General features: G+C 40.2%; 1 protein-coding gene across 2 annotated transcripts in view; it reads left to right on the plus strand.

The window, feature by feature from the left end:
• bcas3 (BCAS3 microtubule associated cell migration factor) overlaps positions 1-20,276 on the plus strand; it is a 302,830-nt gene that overhangs the window by 259,924 nt on the left and 22,630 nt on the right. For both annotated transcript variants that reach the window (XM_005752005.1, XM_005752007.1), the window contains one exon: positions 14,135-14,311. In XM_005752005.1, the coding sequence (XP_005752062.1) occupies positions 14,135-14,311 (177 nt within the window). The remainder of the gene's footprint in view (positions 1-14,134; positions 14,312-20,276) is intronic.

Consider the following 20,276-nt stretch of genomic DNA (forward strand, 5'->3'; position numbering starts at 1 on the left):
TTTCCATGTTATTTACATAGCCCAACAACTTCTTGCAAAGAACCACATTCTCTTGCCACTTTTAAGTTTCTACACAGATTCACACCACAGACCTTGCTGGACTTGACAGTCTTTGCCAAGTTAACTAGTAAGCTGTACAATGAGCAGAAGTGTTATTACCATCCTTCCTGATATTCTGCTATCTTTACATATGCCCATTACTCATAGCACTGACTAAGTTTGCAATAAGTTAGGAACCAAGTTGATTCTCCTACATCATATCCTGGACCTTGAAATGCACCGTTGATGTAATTATCATTGACTAAATTCACATTTGGACTCACTGATGTGCAGTGACACTGTGTCAAAATGTTCCCAGACATGATGCTTGACATTTGACTGCATGGGGTGACGAAAGCACCAACAGAAAGTCACAGAGACATTGGAGCAGATGGGAGATGAGCAAAGAGTAGTAAAAAAATAGAACAGGCAAAACAAAGAAATGAGAGGGAGAGTAGAAGAGGCCATTCCCAGGCGGCTGCTTGGCTTCCAATACAATTCTCCCCAAACTTGATGAGGAAATGAAATGGTCTGCCCTCTCCTCACTCTACAATATGATTAATTCTCTGTAAGATGCTTGCTTTTAGACCCAGGAGAGAGTCACGATAATGGAGGATTTATTCCCTTAGAATGAAGAGGCTCGTGGAGTACAGCTGCCTGTTTCATAATGTTTTCTCGCCACCTGAGCTGGTTCTCTCACTCTCTCCTTCTGTCCACAACCTCGTTTCTGTCATTTTGTCACTCCTAAGTCTTGTGTTGCTTGCCATGCTTTGTACACGATGCATGATATTTTTGTAAAACTACTTAGATGCTGGATTTTAGAGAGCAGGTGCTATAGAAGCAAGCCTTCACCTGCAAGCAAAGCAGCTATACATGTCTCAGTCCATCCCCTCTGGCCCTCTCTGTTGTGTGATAAGGCCAGCTTAGGGACACATTAGGCGAGGCAGGGCGTTAAGATCAAATGGGATTGTGGAGGATTTCCAGGAACACAGGGCTGTGGCTTTGGTGCTGGGAATCCTCTTCGTTTACCCCCCTGAGAGGAAGCCAAGCAAAGTACAGTATTCATCTCTAGTATTCAGACCGCACGCCAAAGCATGCACCACCACGCCTCTGTCCAGCCTGTCATCCAGAGCAGAAGCAAGTCAACAGAAAACAAACTGTGGGCTCCCTCATCAAAGTTTGGTTTAGGCACCAAAAAACACTTGGTTGAGGTTAGAGAACCTTCATAATACAGTGTACTCAATCAGAACCACTTGTCAGCTAGTCATATAACTTTGGAAACCCCCGTCCCCTGACATGTTGCTTTCAGAAACCAAAAGTCCAACAATCACCCCCACTTCAAGCGGCGATTGGCCCACTGTGTGGAGGTGAGAAGGGAGCCAGAGTTTGAACTTCACTCTGCATTTTATTTCTGTTCTTTTTTATTGCATATATGCACAAAAATAATACACAGGAATAATGCTGTGTTTAGGCTGATTTGATCCAAATTTAGGAGCACATATATCCCCAACAATGAATATAGGATTACATTCCTACCTGAGAAAAACTTCTTGAAAAGAGAGCTCTGTCAGGGGTCTCAACAACTTTGACATTTGGTTCAAACAGAAATGTGAAAAGTTGTTTTTTCCATTTATTGAAAAACATGCTCATTTTTCTTCTTTATTTATTGTCTTCTGGGGTTCCCGTAGTGGATCACTAGTGTCCTCTTTTGTCACATTCACCCTGTCCATGTCCTCTCTGATCCATAAACGTAAGTGGTCTTCCTATTTTTCCTCCTACCTGGCACCTCTGTCTTTAACGTTCCTTTTTCAACTATATCCACTAACCTGTGGAAACCATCTAAGCCTTCCCTCTATAACCTTGTCTTCAAACCACATAACTCGACCTGTACCTGTTGCCTGAGCTGTGTTATTCATTTCTGTTCCGGTCCATCCTGGTCACTCCCAACAAAAATCTTGACATATTCAACTCTGCCGTGTGGTCTTAATCAATTACAGATTATAGATTTCTTTTATTTCAGGATTCTTTAAATAGATGTTTTCTATAAGCTTTAGGACCATTTGCAGAGGAATGGTTTACCTGAAGCGTTTCAGTCAGGATTAGGAGCTCATCGCTGCGCTAGTGAATGTTACTAATCATCTTTTTATGGCCTCAGACAGTGGACTCCTCTTTGTGCTGACTCATCTAGACTTCAGTACCACTGATCACAACACTTTATTATAGACACTATAATACACAGTCTATGTTAAAGGAAATGTGCACACTAACTTGAATCTTCCTCAAGCACAAAAGTTGAATCCCTAGAAAACTATGCATAAATGTATGTGAATGTATGAAGCTAAACGACGCGTGTGGGATACTTCCAAAAGAAGTGAGTTAAATGCACTGCCATTAACAAAGCTTTTCATCTAATGTGGATTACTTAAGTAATAACAACATGCAAGTACAAGCTAGACGATTAGCTCATATTAGGGTATAACATTTGCTACAAAGTGAAACATCAATTGAAAAAAATTAGAGCCTGGTCACAGTGGCACATCATACGGCCACGTACTGGATCATCCAGTGAAAAGTCCACATTCGTGGTAGCTTACTTTGACTTTAACAGGAACACAATATTTCTGCTGTTTGCTGTGTAATCAACCTACCAAAGGTTACAGTTACTGTCACTGTAACAACATTCCAAAAGTGTAACATTGTGTCTAATAGTGTTCTAAACAGCTGTGCAATGTGCTGCTATCTGATAGGCCTTTCAGACTTATATATCTTCTACTCAAATTGGCTTTCCTGGATCCTATTTCCCTTTTTTTTCTTACTGCAGCCCTAAACAGTTTGCTTGCACCAATCCAGCCCTTTGTGTTGTTTTAATACAGAGCTGTTTTCTGTCTGAGTGCCTACTAAATGCCACAGTTTTTCATTTCGGGCTTTTGAATAAATGACCACTGCCTCTTTTTCATTTCTTATGGGGACCTATTGTGGCATCATAGAACACTGCTGTATTTCTACCCAGTTATGGAGGTTGGAGGAGGGGGTGGATTGTGTATGAGTAAGTCAGTTTTGTAAATAACACTAAGGGTATTTATTTGTGCTGCATTGCATCTCCAGTAAACAGTGGATAACACTAGTTTATATTTGGATTGGACTACTTCCCAGAAAAAATATTAGAATCAAGGCGAAAGAATGATGGCGAGGAAGGAAGTGAACAAATTCTGTGTGATTGATAAAGGCCTGTGACCCTTTCACACACAGTCTGTAACACACAAATGACTGGGCATGCACACACACTTATCGTCACATACACTTACACACACAGGCGGTGACACACACAAACCCTGTAATTGAATATCGTGCAGAAAGCAAACATTCTCCTGTAAACATATCATCTGTCACCTCTACAGCTTAATCCATATTCTTTATGCCAAATGGAGAAACACACCCGCACACACACAACCCTGCAGCCTGTCAAACAAACAAATGAGGCTGGAGCCCCTGTGAAAGTCATCACCATGACCATCCCAGCTTCATCATCACGTTAGCCTGCTCCATTACACAGCAACACGATCCAGCCTGAAATCAATTAGCTGGCCATGCTAGCACTGTGAAGTGTACACTCCCCAATCTTTGTTTTGGTTTGATGGAAAACAATGTCTAGCGCCCAGAAGGGAATTTTAGTTGTGTGGGCGCCACGTCTCTGACCAGATGAAAGATGCTTTGTACTGGCTCTGCGATGACGCTGAGTGAGGCAAAATGATGACTTTGGTTGTTTGTTTATCTGCACTGTAGTTTCAAGAACTGATAAAACATTTCTAATAATGTTTCTTTTTTGTTTTAAATCACAAAAATGATGTCAGTACGATAGAGCCTCATTTCAATCGACCTAATACCTGCTCGGATTTTAATGATGTGCTGTCATGCAGATCAATAGTTAATGAATTAGACAAGTAAAATGTCATTTAGACTAAAGACAATGAAGTAAAGTTTCAGCACACAATATGGGCACTATACAACCAACCAGAGTAGCAATTAATTAGCTGTTAAAGCAGGGGTGGGCAATTCCAGGCCCCGAGGGCCGGTGTCCTGCAGGTTTTAGATCTCACCTTGGGTCAACACACCTGAATCACATGATTAGTTCGTTACCAGGCCTCTGGAGAACTGCAGGAGCTAATTTAGCCATTTAAATCAGCTGTGTTAGTTCAAGGACGCATCTAAAACCTGCAGGGACACCGGCCTTCGAGGCCTGGAGTTGCCCACTCCTGTGTTAAAGTGTCTTTATTGAAATCATAATGGTCTTTTGCCAGATTTGATTGCAGACTTTTTATTTTAATAGACAAATTAAGCATGGCATGCCAATAGTTCCACAGCATAGAGCTCTCATTTTTTCATCAGAATTAAATATTTTACAATAATCACCATTTGTTTTACTTATAACTCAGCATTAGTTAAGTTTGGCATGTTAATCGCCAACTTAATTTTGCTGATTTTTGAGAGAACATAACGGTGCACACTTTTAATCCTTAATTGAATTCAATTCAGGTACTTTACACTATTAGAAAGAAAACCCCAGAAAAACTCCCTTTAAACAGAAAGAAATCTGTGGTACAACAAATAATACTTCCTTTAGGCTGATTTATATTCGCTATGTTGCTGCCAAATTAAGCTACTGCTTTCTTCTTTCAAGAATAAGAAAATGAACATTTTAATTAAACTAATGTATTGGAAACAAAACAAAAAACAAAATGAAGGTTTCAGAGTGAACTGATCAAAAGTCTGGACTGAAGTCTGAGATGCTGTGGCATCACCTTAACCCTGTATTTACCAAGGACCTGTTGACCCATCGATTTTACAAGCATTTTGTAATTTACCCTAACTCCATTACTATTTGTGCTAGAGACAAAATTCAGATGGTTTCAGAAGGAAGAGAAGTTGCGCTTTTTTATTAGTCCTTTATTTATCCAGGTAAAAAATCTCATTGAGATTAAAAATCTCATTTCCAAGACTTTAAACCGATTTGGTGTATCATAGGCAAGGCACGGCACTCACAAGGCACTTCTGTCTGAACATGCACAGGTGCGCTTCACATTATCATAATCCTCATTTTGGGCTAGAAAGAAAATTCAAAGGGTTCCTAAAAAATGAGAACTTTGTCTAATATTAACATTTTCTTAATGATATGAAACATAGAAGTGTGGTAAATATAAAAAAAAAATCAGGACAAATACTTTTTCACTACACTGTGTGTACTGTTTCATGTAGAAGCAGAAGTTTACCCGTACCCTTTCCATGAAGTGAAATGTTGTGTTTTACATTTTCTTATTAAATTTTGCACCTCTTCAAGGACATAAAATGAATAACAACATATGCCAAGGAAAAGCATGATTGATTGTGACACAGTTAGGACGACACTGACATCTTAGAATTGGAACTCGGCAGCATGGCGGTTGAATAATCACAGGAAGGAAACAACACTCGGAAAGACGTGTCACAGCAGCAGCGATACAATTCAGAATTCTTGCTCAAATCTTCCGAGGATGGACGATTGAGGCTGCATCAAGACATTTTACTCAGGCAACCTTAATTTTACTACTCGTTTCGCCTCCACGCCATCTTTTCCTGCAACAATCATCAGCGCAGCAGAACCTTTAAAAGACCTAGGCACAAGCCATGCAGCATGACCGACTGCCTGCCCGATTTGGACACAAAGCTCTTTCCAACAGGTTGGCAAAAAAGAAAGCAGTGCTATTTTTACTCTATATGTGCCAAACAAGCATGTCAGTACAGTAAGTCCCCTAATCACAGTCAGCTGTTCTCTATCAGCACAATTATTTTCCTCTTCCTTGGCTCTTTAAATCTGCAGTAGGCGTGAGTCAGAAATATACTCCAAATTTTATCTGCCACATAAATCTATTTCATGTCCCACTTGAGCGTTCGTGTTTCTGTTTGTGCGAGTCGCACATAAACATCTGACTGTTTGCCGCTGCTTCCTGTTTGTGGCCTCATATTTGAACCCTGAAAAGATTTGTTTCGTACTTGTCATTGTCTTGTGCCACATGTTCTCAAAATCAGACTTTGTTTCACCAATGCAAAGGCATATTTTTGGAAGTTTCTAACTATAATTCTGATTGGCTGTCTAAACAGTATCTGTGATCTCTTGAACTGTAACTGTAACTATCCTCATAATCTGGTTTTGGGTTTAAAAGTACCCTACAATAAATATGGCACTGCATGCTGTACAAACATTTCAGTCGTTTGGGTCTCAGGCTGACATTTGACAGAAATCTGCAACAAACGTTATTATTACAACTTTTGATCAGTTGTAGGTCAGACTTGGGCTTCAAGGAAACCTCTGTTTGGTCGCATGTGAACATGGGAGGAGATGATGCCAAGAAGGACACCATAGATTACTTAAAACCTCATACTGAGCAAAGAAGTGGCGTCTAATTTGGAACACCTCAAATTAACTTAGTGGGTGGTAGTGTGTGCATGTGTGTGTGCATGTGTGTGTGCGAGAGAGAACGAGATAGTGTGTGTGTGCGAGAGAGAACGAGATAGTGTGTGTGTGTGTCGGGTATTCAGTGGACTCAATTAACTACATACAGGTTAATGCATCCTCACGTCTGAATACTGTATGTTTTCGTATATACGTGTGTGTGTGTGTGTAGCAGTGAGTAAAGTGCCTTAAGGCACACCGTGGTATTGATGGAGATTACTAACACTTAGCTGACACCACTGAGACTGCAAAGGGAGCAAAAGGGAGTAAATGATTTAGAAGCACTGGCCTTAATGTAATGAAAGAAAGACCCTGCCTGTCAAGAACACACGCACGCACTCCCATATTACCTACCTATGGGTGGGTGCTAATCCTGTGAGCTTACATCTCCATTAACACTAACCCTGCACCACAAACCTACTCTGCCAGCTAGCTAGCACTTTGTGTCTCCCCGAGGATATCAGTGACCCTCTCTCAGTCTTTCTCTGGTAGGCGCACAGACACACAGCCTAAAGGGATGTCAGTATGTGTTCACAGCATAGTCATCCAAGAATGTATGGGTGATAGTTTATTAAAAGTGGGTTTTGGCCAAGTTAGAGCCATAGAATGTAAATGATGCTGTATTTGGGTATAAATTAATGTTTTAATTTGCAGCAGCCCTGTTTCAAAAAATCCAATTACAACTCAGCTCAGCAATAAAAACATAATGTTGATCATATAAAGAAAACAGTCTGTATCAAACTTGTTAAATGTTTTCTGATAATGGGCTAGTTTGTCCAGTTACTTTTGACAGCTAAACTAGGTGACTGGATGAATGGCTTTACCAGTTAATCCAAGGCATGGGCCACCTTTGTTAAACCTTTGCATTCAAGCTGTGTTTCAGTCAGTTTGTGTGCATGAAATGTCTTTTCAGTATCAAATCCAGGCTATTTCCAAAATTGTACTATGGAGTCAGTAGAAAATGAGATTTGAGTAAAATTAATCAAATTTTGTTTGATTCGTTCCTTTTTTGTCACCAGTTTGTGCAGCAATTAAGAGAAAGTGAAGATAAAACCTCCCAATGAAATGTGCTCCAAAATCATACCTGCTGTTGTAAATGACCGTCGTTTGAAGTGACACTTCTGACCCAGTCTCACCAGATACTGGCTGTCCTAAGACAAAAACAGGATTTGCCGCATAGCCGTGGTATTGAATAACATTAGATTCTAGACATGTGCCTCATAAATATATAACTGAACGTACATCCCAGCAGAGCTGATTTATGATCTGTTTGTAGGTAACAGACTGTGTGTGTTTTCCCAGTGTCTGAATTCTCAGTACCACCACTGAATCTCACACACACACTCACACTGTTACATATTATACAGCACCATAATAAAGGAATTAGTTCAACCAGCCCCCTTGCAGTAAAGCCTAATTGAATTAGCGCTAACTAGGCATTAGGCCCTTTACTGCACAGGTAACCCAGAAACAGTGGCATGAGCACTCAGGACATTATACATTTGTGTGTGTGTTTGCATGTCTGTGCGTGTACGTGTGACTGGAGTTCAACCATGTGAGACTCACTTAAGCTTCATAACCTTTAAATGAGGACACGTTTTCAGTATTGTTTCTCCTTTAAAGGGCGAGTTCATTTGTAAACTGGGTTCACAGTTAAAGATGTTTTTGGTGCCTGACACAAAGTGTGGAAAAGCCACCAGATTAGATTTACTGCAAAGTGCGATGGCTTGCAAATAAGAATCATTTACAACAAGACAATTAGGTTAAGATATAGATTACTATTCTCATTTCTTTACATAGCACCCGCAGCAGTAAAAACATTGGTAATAGATATGACCGGCTATAGGGCTGCTCTGCTCTGATTGGTTATTGTCATCCAGCCATAGCTGAGCCTTTTTTCCATACCTGCACAATTTAATCTGAAAACAACAGACAGTTTATTTATTTTGTTTTATTTTTCTTTCCCTTTTTTACTTTAGTGAAACTAAAAACAGGATTCGTTTTGTTATGTGATTTCCATTTAGATCAGGAGTCTCAAACTTAAATGAGCTGTGGGCCATTGCTGTGGCCATCTCACCGGAGGCCCACTTTAGTTTTCAAGTAGTACAAAACAAACAAAAAAACACCCACAAATATTTACCAAAATGCCGTGTTTTGTTTGTTTGTTTTAGATTTGAACTATTGTATAAGAAGACAAAACTGCGAACGCAGATTTAAACTAACTGAAGCCTTTCATCGAACGACCAAATAAACACACTGGTCCTCTCTTTCTGTCCTCACACGTGGCGGCGCGTCTGTTATCATTTTGTTCATATTTAACCAAATCAAACTGCAGACATTATTGTTTATTTGTGACTCTGTCAGTGAACTAACACAGCCGATCCCTCAGCATGTTTGTGCTCTCTGCTCATATCGTCTCCATATTCAATCATTTTTGGCTTTTTAAAGAACTTATTTTAACATAACTCTGGACAACAAACAAAAAAAGTCACTTCAAGGGACAAACTGCATTATATTTCTTCACGTCGATGTATGGGCCGCAAGTAGGGGTGACGCGGGCTGCAAGTGGCCCCTGGGCCACAAGTTTGACACCCCTGATTTAGATAGGTTAAAAAAAAAAAAAAATCCACATAAAGGGGTAGATGTGAACCTTCCCCTACCCTAAACTGATAACTGGAGACTTGGTGGACATTAAAAGCTTAAAATGAATTTGTTTTTGTTTTGCTGCATCTAATCTCAGTAAACATCCTCAGTTTGACGGTCTACAGTAATATTTTAAAGCACTCATTCTGGCGTATCTCTTTGAGAGGTGACTGTGACGTGCACGCATGCTGTTGCAGCATGATTAAATCTTTAAGTAAAGTAGCACTGACTGGAGGGATAAGTAGGGCCAGTATGTGAGGGCTAACAGCTGGGTGGAGAGTGGCTTTTAATCCTGCTGGGTTTAACATCATGAGTGAACAACAACAATCTTCCTCCAGCCACTGAATCATCTTTTCATTTCCAAAGATTTACAGGCAGAAATTAAAAAATGGAGGTCAGAGGTCAATAAAAACATGCTGATGCTTGTGCTGCTTATAAAAACACAGTGAAAAGATAAAGTTGTATTAATTAAATTTGCATTTAAAATAAAGACGGTATGCACAGTATTACTTCATTAAAACAACAAAGTTAGAACTCTGCCAGGATGAAAGTGCGCGAAAGTGTAGACAGTTTTTCTTTTTTAGCACAAATTAGTCAATAAGTATCATTTAGGGGTGAAAGTTAAGAAATTCTTCATTGTCAACGGGAAACATGAGAGCTAGTTAGGTAACGTGAGCTAATGTTGAGCTTGTTTTCTTTAGTGTCAGTGACCTTAGTGATCTAGAGCAGTAGTGATAAACACACACTTTATGGAATGATTTAATCATAACTTATTTCCAACGTGAGTTCAGATCACCTAATGTGGACAGCCGAAAACTAAAGGAGAGAATAACTATAATATAAATGGTTTAAGATTTTCTTTCAAAAAAATGACCAGTTGCATTCCCATGTGTGCATTTAAAAAGTTTTTGAGTACAGTGATGTGGTCAGTGTGATGAAGGACAAAATCCACAGTCCGTTTTGTGGAAACAATGCATTCTTAGGCTCACGTGAGGCTTTAACACGTGCATTTAGTGAAGGGAAAGGGGTCATTTTCAGAGTTACAGTCTTTTTAGCAGAAAATACAGTCTACTTTTTAGTTGACAGGGAAACAGGAAATGTTGCACTGAAATAACTGTATATTATGACGGGACAAATTTGTCTTAGCAGTAAAGCCTCATATTAGCTATAATTGAATGTTACATTTTTACACAAAGAGAGGATGAGGGAACTTTATCATTCGTAAGAAGCAGACGCAAATAGTTTTCTCCCAAAAAAGAAAAACAGGTCTGCTGATACTGTTGAAGAGATTTATACCTTCTGAGCTTCTCTGCCATCTATCATTGGTCGTTTCAGCCTAAAGCTATTGGCCTTCAAATACCGATATTGGTCAAAGCCTGCCCTGATAAACCTAAAGCTCCTCCTAACCTTCTGCCATGCCCTTATCATCCAGAAAAGCCACACCAGTCAAAACCTTTGATCTGCCTGGCTCACTTGCTATCAGGAAACAGACGGCTATGTACTCCTGTATTGCTCCCTTCCTGATTTCTTAGTTTTTTGCGTGTTTGTCACACTTCATATAAAAAATAAAATACAACATTTTTTGGTAATCTGAAAACATTTAAGTGTGACAAATTTGCAAGAACCCTAAAGTACACTGCATGTTTGTTGTGTGCGTCTGTGTGCATGTGTGGTTGAGTGTGCATGTGCATCCTGAGGCCTGGCAGATCTCAGCTCTGCTGTAGGCCAGTGACAGGTGCTAATGCTGAGGCGAGAGGTTACACGAGCCTCCGTTCTCCCTGCTCTGATAACACTGAGCAAAAGCATACAATCAGACACACACACACGGCGGCTTAGCTTCCTGATAACTTCACTTCAGCAGCGGCTTGTGTGTTTATGCGTGTTGCACCGATGGATCGTTTTGCACAGATTCTCCTGAAGCTCCCCCGAGCCTTACTTTCAAACCTTTGTAAAAGCCTGTGTTTTGCAATAGAGGTGAGATGTTATTATGCTTTGCACATTGCTGGATTTGATGCTGGATAACTGGGTTGTGAGTGTGTCTTTGTAAAGGCTGAATTGAATTTTGTAGTTGTAAAGAGCTTAGTGTTGCAGAGCAAAGTGTGCCTCATTGCTTATAAAGATACAACTCACTAAAATCACCAGCTGACCATGGGATTGCCAAACGGTTACGCTTTCATTAGATCATTTTTCCTAAGATGTTCACACAAGTCTGGTGGCTTTATGGGGTCAATGATGATAACGTGATATGAATTTTAATCTTTGGATGCACTTCTTTCAATTGAGTGTAACAAAGTGTGGCATTAGCAGGTAAACAAACAATTGATTGAATTTATTTACCTTCTCCAGAAGCTGCTTGTGTTAACATATCGGTCCTCGTTTTCATATTTACCAGTGATCGTCTATCTATATCCATCTGTTTCTTCTGTACTTGAAGCCTGGACACACGGATTGGATGTTAATCTTTCCAAGAAAACAAAGATCTCTTCTGTCCTGGTCTTCACTTTTTCCTTTGATCCCATCCTGTCTGTGTCTCATTGGGGTTTTCCTGATACCCACAAGACCACTAAGAAACCTCCCTGTATGTGTCCACTTGTCTAAATCAGAGTGTGTAGAAGAAGTGTGAAGCAGCATTCATCTTTTTAGATTTGTTCAGCAAATTTATTAACCCAAAGGATTTCTTTGTGTTAACTTTGAACAGACAAAGGTCAGGGGTATTTCAAGTCATGAAGCCTTTAGTGTCATGAGTTCTCTAAATTTCACGCAGATTTCTCCAAGTAGTCATTAAAGTTTCACTTAATTTACTGAACTTATTTTATTAATCCTCTGAGGCGAATGTAATTATCTAGTGCTGAACTAGAAGAAGAATTTACAGCATGATTGTACAAAGTTCCCTGTGTTTCTTGTGTGGGGTGTTTTGAATTTTTTTTAACTCAGTAACATTTTAGAAGTTTTTTTTGTCAAAAACAAAAAGATGTGCAATAACTCCTTTAAAAAATGAGATACCAATATTTATTTATACTGTAACAGTTGCTGGAATCAGGGATTGTGTAAAATGGCAGGATCTGTGTAAGCACTGATCATATGGTGTGTGTGTGTGTGTGTGTGTGTGTGTGTGTGTGTGTGTGTGTGTGTGTGTGTGTGTGTGTGTGTTACCAGTTCAACATTTGGACAGACGTTGGGTGGATGAACTGTTTTGCACTAAAGTTTGTAGAAGCTGTGATGAAGCTTGACAAAGCGATTTGTTGGAGTCTCCAAATGGCCTCAACAGATACTAAGCTCAGACCAAGTCTAACCTGCCACCAATACATTTCTTATGTATGTGACTGATTCAAAGCTCAGCAGTTAGGAAGTTCACTTTCTACCTGTTAAAATAAATATCAGTCTCGTTCAGTTTTTTAGGTAATTTTGGTCCTCTGTAGCTCGAAAGGACAGTTGAAAAACTGCAAAACTGAATAGATCTTCATGTCTCTTAAATCCTGTTTGAGGGGCAGTACAGCTGGAGTTCATGTTGTCATTTATAGCCATCTCTACTCATTTCTGTATCTTTGTAGGGTAGTCTTAAATTATTTTCCCACCTCATTGTGGCTTTACAAAATCCTTAGTTCAGCTTTAAAAAAAAAACCAAATACAGGATTTATCCATAGAGAACATTTTCTGTTCTGAGGTGCAAACATGCTTTTTGATTCTGTAAATCTCTATGAGATTGCCTCACTTTTGGAGGGAGCCCCAAGTGGCCATTAGAGGAACTGCAGTGACACTTTTACGTGAGCTTGATTTTTCAGCCCTTGAAGTTGCTGCGTTTCTGGTCTTTATGCTGAGTATCCAAGTTCATCCTCTAGATGCACTTTTTGTTTAATCCCTGAATGTTTCACTACTCGAATGTTCATTTCACCACTCGCACACGATTTTGAACCAGCAAACAGTCACAATGATAATATGAAGCTAGTTAGACTCGGTGATTTTTTCGCACTCCTGTCTGTAACATATTTCTGGGCATCAAGAACGAGAGAGATGCAGATATGCAGCACTGATGATGATGATAAGCTTGACTTTGAAGCCAGGAGGTCATGTGTTTGTTTTGTTCGTTAGCGTGATGAGTCGCCGGAGCACCTTACCAACACCACTGCTAAATCTTCCCTTATCACCTCTGCTTGCAGGCATAATGACCTAATCAAATGAACACACTAATAGAATAAAACAGTTGTTTGACTGCCTGCATGCCTGCTTGCTTGGCTGCCTGCGTTGTCACACACACACACACACACACACACACACAGAGCAAGTTGCAGACTCTCTGGCTCCAAACTGCAAGATCTCTCTGATTGCAGAAAATACAACAGACAGAAAGGAGAAAGATTAAGATGCAGCGCCGGCCTGTGTGGATTTGGTTTGACAGGCATGAAGATTGTGTTGTACTTACAAGTTTCTGTGTGTGTGACTCAAAAGCAGCTGATCTACAGGGTTAACACAGATTCATTTACGTTGGCTGTAGGACGGATATGTGAGTGATATATCTGAAAATGGCAACATGTTTTAATATTTTCATTTGCAGTAGAGCTGCAGTATTTTCACGATTAGATTTTGTTTTTAAAATGTATATATTAAAGGAGAAAAGATAATATAATACACAGATTTGACACAACGAAGCATTCGTACATAATTATACTGAAAGAACAAAGGTAGACTGTGCTTTAAATTAGCTTGTATGTTTCCCTAATCCCAAATATTGTGCATCTGCTGATGCAAGTCTGATTCAATGTTTCTTTTTATGACATCTTATTACATTACAGAAATAAATACAGCTTTAAAATGTCACGATGGGGCCGGATCCCCATTGTGCTTATCAGCTCAGGACATCTCCAAATTACATTACACAACTGGCACAGCTGTTATTGTTCTATCTTCTAATCTATTTGGTAATCAAGCGAATCTTAACTCCGCGTTTGTCTGCGCGTTTGTTTGCAGGGCCATTTGATGGACGTGGCGTAACCCTGCTGGAGGTATGCGGGAGCTGGCCAGAGAGCTTTGGCGTGCCACGGCACAATGTTGGCTCAGCAGATGCGAGCGACGAAGGCCTGCGAGAGAGACTGGCTGACGCCATGTCCGAGTCCCCCTCTAGGGATATCGTAGGCTCTGCCACAGGTAAGCGAAGGATGAACAACACACAAAAACACAGCTGCACACACAGGATCGTGTATCAGCATTAATTCGTTTTCTGTTTTCTGTTTAATTGTCACCTTAGGTTAAATGTTGCCACAAGAACAATGTGGTACTGCTGTCCATTTAACATAAACGGGAATTATTTATATTGTTTGAAAATAAAAAGGTAAAAATCAGAATAAAAGCAGGATTATGACATTTAGTGTGCCTACCAGTCAGAACAGCTGAGGAAGTGATGCTTAAATAGCTGGAAGCAGTTATCCTCATCATGTCTGACTAACACTAAGAAAAGTTCACAGTGTTTTAAGTGTGTCCTAAAACACTAAGATCCCATCTCAAATAGTCATTTTCCTGTTTCTGTAGGTTTTTTAGTGTTATTTTGTATCTTGTTAGCAGAATGTAAAATAGACTTTCTTAGAATATTTCTAAAAATCAGCAGTCTGAGTTTAAAACAGTCAAAATCCAGTAAACACACTGTGATGAGCAGGCAGAAATTGACATATTTCTTATCACTGAAACACATCGTTGTGAGTTACTGAGATTCTTTATGATTCTGAGCATTGCAATTTTACGTGATTTTGTAGAAATCCATATTTGCATGCACAAAAAAATGATCATCTGGGTGTTTTCCTTTCTTTTGTTTGCTCATAGGTATTTACCTCATTAGAGATGTTTTCAGTGCAGCTAAGTGTTTGTTATGTAGCCTGACTTCCAGCATACAGTGCTTCTCAGGTCAAGGTCCAGAAATTGATTACCTCAAAGCTTGTAGGATGTTCTGCTCGTCTGAATGTGTGTACGAGGTTAGGGCATATCAGCACGCGACCAGCTTTAGTTTGTGGCTTCCTGTGTGTGTGTGTGTGTGTGTGCGCAGCAGACATGCTGTTGGCCCTGACAGTCCAAATGGTTAACTCATTTAGGAAGCGACAGCGTGCTCAACCCCCCACCACCACCACCCTTTAAGTGAACAAGAGCTCCTTTGACTTAAATGTGTGTGGGGGGGAGGGGGTGCAGAGGGTTTTGGGGTAAGGGAGTGCGATGGTCACAAGGCCCTAATGGATTTAGCATCGACTATCAACCCCCAGCCCACCCCACCTCTCCCAAACATCCCTGGCCATATCCAACCAAGTCCACCCCCGTCCTCCCACTCCGTTCAGACTTAACCTCATTTGTAGCATCTCTCTCTCTCTCTCTCTCTCTCTCTCTCTTCTCATCACTCTTTTTTACTGACCCCACCTCCACTACCACCACTCTCCCCCATCTCCCTCTCTGAGTCTCTTCATTAGATTAGATGCCGGAGACTCGTGGACACTACTAGTCAGTCGCTTCGTGTTCCCCCTGGTATTCTCTCCCGACCACCTCTGTTCCCCTCCACTCCCCCTAATGCAACACAAAATTCATTACTGATCACATTACATCAAAATACGCCCGCGACGTATACACACACTCTCCCTTTCCTGCGCCTTCGGCCACGATGAAGACATCATCCACAGGGAATGCGATGGACTTGCTGGTTCCTCCATCCATCCATTCATAGAGACGGAGAGGCTTCAGACTCTGTAGGCTAATCTAATAGCGCAGCACTTCTACATTGTAACATATGGGAAATGTTCTTGTTTGTACTATAAGGAGGAGAGAGCCCGGGATGGCCACAAGTTGTGGTTTCCCAGGGAAGAAAAAGGAACCTGGCTCTGACGATGCCATCCATCTTGGTTAGTGTGCAGTGTGTTTGATAACCTGTTTATTGAACAAGTGGTCGGTATTGACACAAGCTATACATGAAAAGCTTAAAGGAACAGTTCACCATGGTTCCAAAAGCAACATTCACTATTTTCTGACTTTTTTCATCTATCTTTGATTTTAACAAGCAGAGGTTTAGAATCATTTTTAATATTTTTTCTATTATTCTTAAAGATTTTTTTAATGAGCACTTTTTATTGAAACTCTTGTACTGAAAAAGATATATTTGTTCCTTTGAAATCTGCCCTGTCACTGACTCTGAAAGCTCATTATGACCTTTTCTATGCCACGCCCACACTGTCGTCACAGGCATTTATATACCAATGTGAAAAGCAACCAGAATTGTAACTAGAATGTAAATTCTTTTAATTGTTTCCATTGTTTAAAGTAGCTCATGAATATTGTCTAATGTTCTTTTGTTGGGAAAGTTCACAATAATCAGACAAGAAGGTGAATTTAGTTTTATTTTGCCTGTGCAGACTGTAGAAGTCAGATTCCATATCAGCTGCATGAATATTATTCCCGAGTATAATTTAAAACAAAACAAACAGCAGGTATACACACCTATATGTGTGCCTGGCACCAGAACTTCTCAATGATCATATATTAATTCGAGACGAGCTCACTATAGAGACCACCAGGTCTGCCTTTCTTCATTCTTTGTGATATTGTTTCAAGAAATGTTAAAAAGCGCTCTTAGCCCTGATTTAGAAGATCTGAGTCCTGTGCCTGTCCATGTCGAGTGTGTGTCTATAGTGTGTGTGTGTGTGTGTGGGGGGGTGCACGTGCATGTGTGTCAGTCTGAGGGTTAGATGAGCAGCAGCAGATGGTATCTTGCACAGAGAATCCATTTACTTGGGACCTGTGGCCCCAGTGCTTAGACACCGAGTGGCTAACATAGACCTTGAACATGAGTGCAAACACACTCTCACCTCACCTGCACGTGTGGCACATGTTTCTGCACAATTGCTGAGTGAAATTTTTACGAACTTTTCTATCCTGTATGCACAGCCAGTCAACACATTATGTGTTATTATTTATGCTTCCCACTGATATTTATTACAGTTTTGTTCCCGTCTTTGAAAACTGTTTGCTCCCTGATAATCTACTGAAGTATATTTGGATCGGTGTACGGCCACAAACGATGGTGTTTCCTTTCTGCATGTCTCCTCACACACACACACACACACACACACACACACACACACACACACACACACACACACACACACACACACACACACACTCAGAGGTCTCAGGGCTGGAATGCTTGCTGATGTAACAAATCACCATCTCTCTGACATTCTTCTCGAGAACACACACACACAAACACACACATACACTTTCGCAGATTCACAGGGAAAACAAAGCCTCCAGTCAGTGTAATAGGGCTCTCACGCTAATGCCGAGACCCAGCGTCGCCAGCTCAGAGGGCAGGTGACACTCACACAGAGAGATGGACGGATGGACAGAGGGAGAGAGAGAAGAGAAGATGAAGAAGAGGAGGGGAGAGAGTCACTGACGACTAAAACACACTGGGACTGAAATTAGATTTGGCTCCAATGATATAATGTTGCTAATTAGATTTGTCTTATTGGTGCCTGCCCAACATAAATTCCATTGAAGCCATATGGACAGTGGACTACTGCTAAACACAACCTGGTGTATCTCAGCTGAGAGCAGGAACAATGGCACATGTTGTGTTCATTTGCTCACATCATGTTATTATGCGGTACACAATATTTTTAAGTGGTGGAGTATTTTCATCTCGTCTCCATCGTTGGTGTCCAGTGCTCGTAGCTGTTGTGTCACTTGCTGTGCATCAGAGTTTTCCAAGGAAAGAGATCCCAGTTCCATGTTTACAGCAGGAGATCAAAACAGTCCCATAATGAGTTGAATCAGTGAGGTGTCATGGTAAACAGCCTCTGACTAGAGCTAAATAAAGGTTAGCATTTCAAATTTGGAGCTGTGACTTGCTTCTGGGCCATTGTTTTATTACTTCGTTTAATATGGGGCCGTAAAACGTACATAAAACAACATGAACTGCTGTGATTACATTTTTGCTTTCATCGTGTCTGTGGTGGGTGGGTATTTCAGGCTCAGTACTAGCAGTTTTGATAAGAACTAAATAGTTCAACTACAGAATGCTGTATGTAGAAATAAAAGCCACGTGTACATATAGTGCTCTGTCTCTGCTCTGTTTGGGCAAATCGACAGAATGTTGCCAATACATGCAACATATTTTGAATCAATGAAGGTTAATAGTTTTATTATATTGATTCCCAATCCAGGGGCAGCAATGATTACTTGATCAAACACTTGCAATAACTGCTAACAGGCTTTAAAGAAAGTATATTATTCTGAAGAATGCTCTGATTCTGAAACTCAGCCTGAACTGATGCTCTTTACAATTCAATTGAATTGAAACATTGTACTTCAACAAACCACATCAATTTTCAAACTTTATCACCATCTACATACTTACAAGACTTCATGACAGCCTGTTTACAGTCACTTCATAAAAGTACATTCAGTTTTAGCATCATTTTCTGTCAATTAAAATTCATATAATGCTTGATGCTTTGTTTATCTGATACCTGATCTGATGTCAAGACGTTCTCTGAGTGATGAGCACAAGATAGAGCACTAAGTCTTTATGACTCACATAATCATCATAGCACAGAGCGGTGTAACCAATAGCCAAATATCATTGAACATTATTTGTTTTTCATGTTACTTTGCTACAGACTGTGTGTTGAGTTCACCCTGTTTGATTGATGAGGGAAGGGTCCGGGGGACCACCCACACCCTGCAGGTCAAATGTAACCCTGTTTGTTGGAGCCCAGCTCAAAGAAACTGGGAGTAACAATAATAATAATAATAATAATAATAATGATAATAATAATGATAATAATAGCAAAAGTGTCTGAACAGCCCAGAACCCAGCTGGCTCTTTCAAAGCCCGACTCAACACAAATATTTAGGGGAGCCTTATCAACACAAAAAGGCTGAGTGCACTTATGTGTGTGTGTGTGTGTGTGTGTGTGTGTGTGTGTGTGTGTGTGTGTGTGTGTGTGTGTGTGTGTTACTGTGTAAATGGTTGGGTGTTAGTGTATGCATGAATTTTAACTACCCTTTCCACATGTTCATTTTTAAGTGGTATGTGCGAATGTACTCTTGTGTGTGTGTATGTGTATACTAAATGTATATACAAGTAGGTTAGTGTGTGCCTTTACTTTTTTTATAGTTATATACTCTTCACATACATGCATTAGCAGGAAAACAGTCTATAATTTTCTCTGTAGTGTGTGCACATGTTTGCAATTACTTGAATTTGCATGTACACATGTGTGCATTCTATATGTTTTTGCACATGTGTGTGTGTCCCATGTGACTCTGTCCAGGTGACTGGCCTGCTGTACCTCTAAAAATGTTATTATTTATGAACTTGCAGGCAGTGATCCAAACAGTCACCCTGACTTAATAATTGGCAATTTGCTGGTTGGAGCGTCGACTGTAGGCCTCTGGCTGGGTGACACACTGTATGTAGGCTTTGGGAGAGTTCCACTGAACCTCTGATGTTATCACTTCAGAGAAAACATTGGCTCATGCGCTGCTTTGTATGTGTTTGAAAAAATCTCTAAAAGATAAAGAAAGTTTGAAGTAGGAAATGTCTGTTGATGTATTTACTCGGTGAAGATTGAGGGTTTCCTCTCTAACAAAGGAACTGTGTGTATGTTTGCTGGAACATATGGGAGCATGTTTGTTTTAGCACTTGCAACTATCTTAAAGAGATGGCACCTTGCTGCTTATCTCTCTCACCCCATTTACTAATCAATATTACACTAGACAGCATTGCACTTTAATAGCATGCTCTTTTTCCATTTGGACCATTTGATGAATGTGCACTGTATATTACAATAACCTATCAAATATAATGCTTTCTTGTTCTAATGCCACTGGCAACTGCCAAGAGCCTGTAATCTCCTGTATGCATCTAACGGGTGTTGGGCCCTTGACTGGAAAAATGTAATACATTACTCATTACTCTTACTCATTTCTAAAGCAGCATAATTGCTTTGGTTATTAGTCCCTGTGGGCAATAATTGGTTGATGGGCCCATTATTTTTCTGTTACATTTTCAGATTTGGATCTTGTCTTCAAAACACTGAGAAAAATGTCTCCTGGTTAAAGTGTACCTCTGTGTAAC

This window comes from Pundamilia nyererei, unplaced genomic scaffold (assembly GCF_000239375.1).
Source record: "Pundamilia nyererei isolate P.nyererei 1_Seehausen unplaced genomic scaffold, PunNye1.0 scaffold00338, whole genome shotgun sequence".
Lineage (NCBI taxonomy): Eukaryota > Metazoa > Chordata > Actinopteri > Cichliformes > Cichlidae > Pundamilia > Pundamilia nyererei.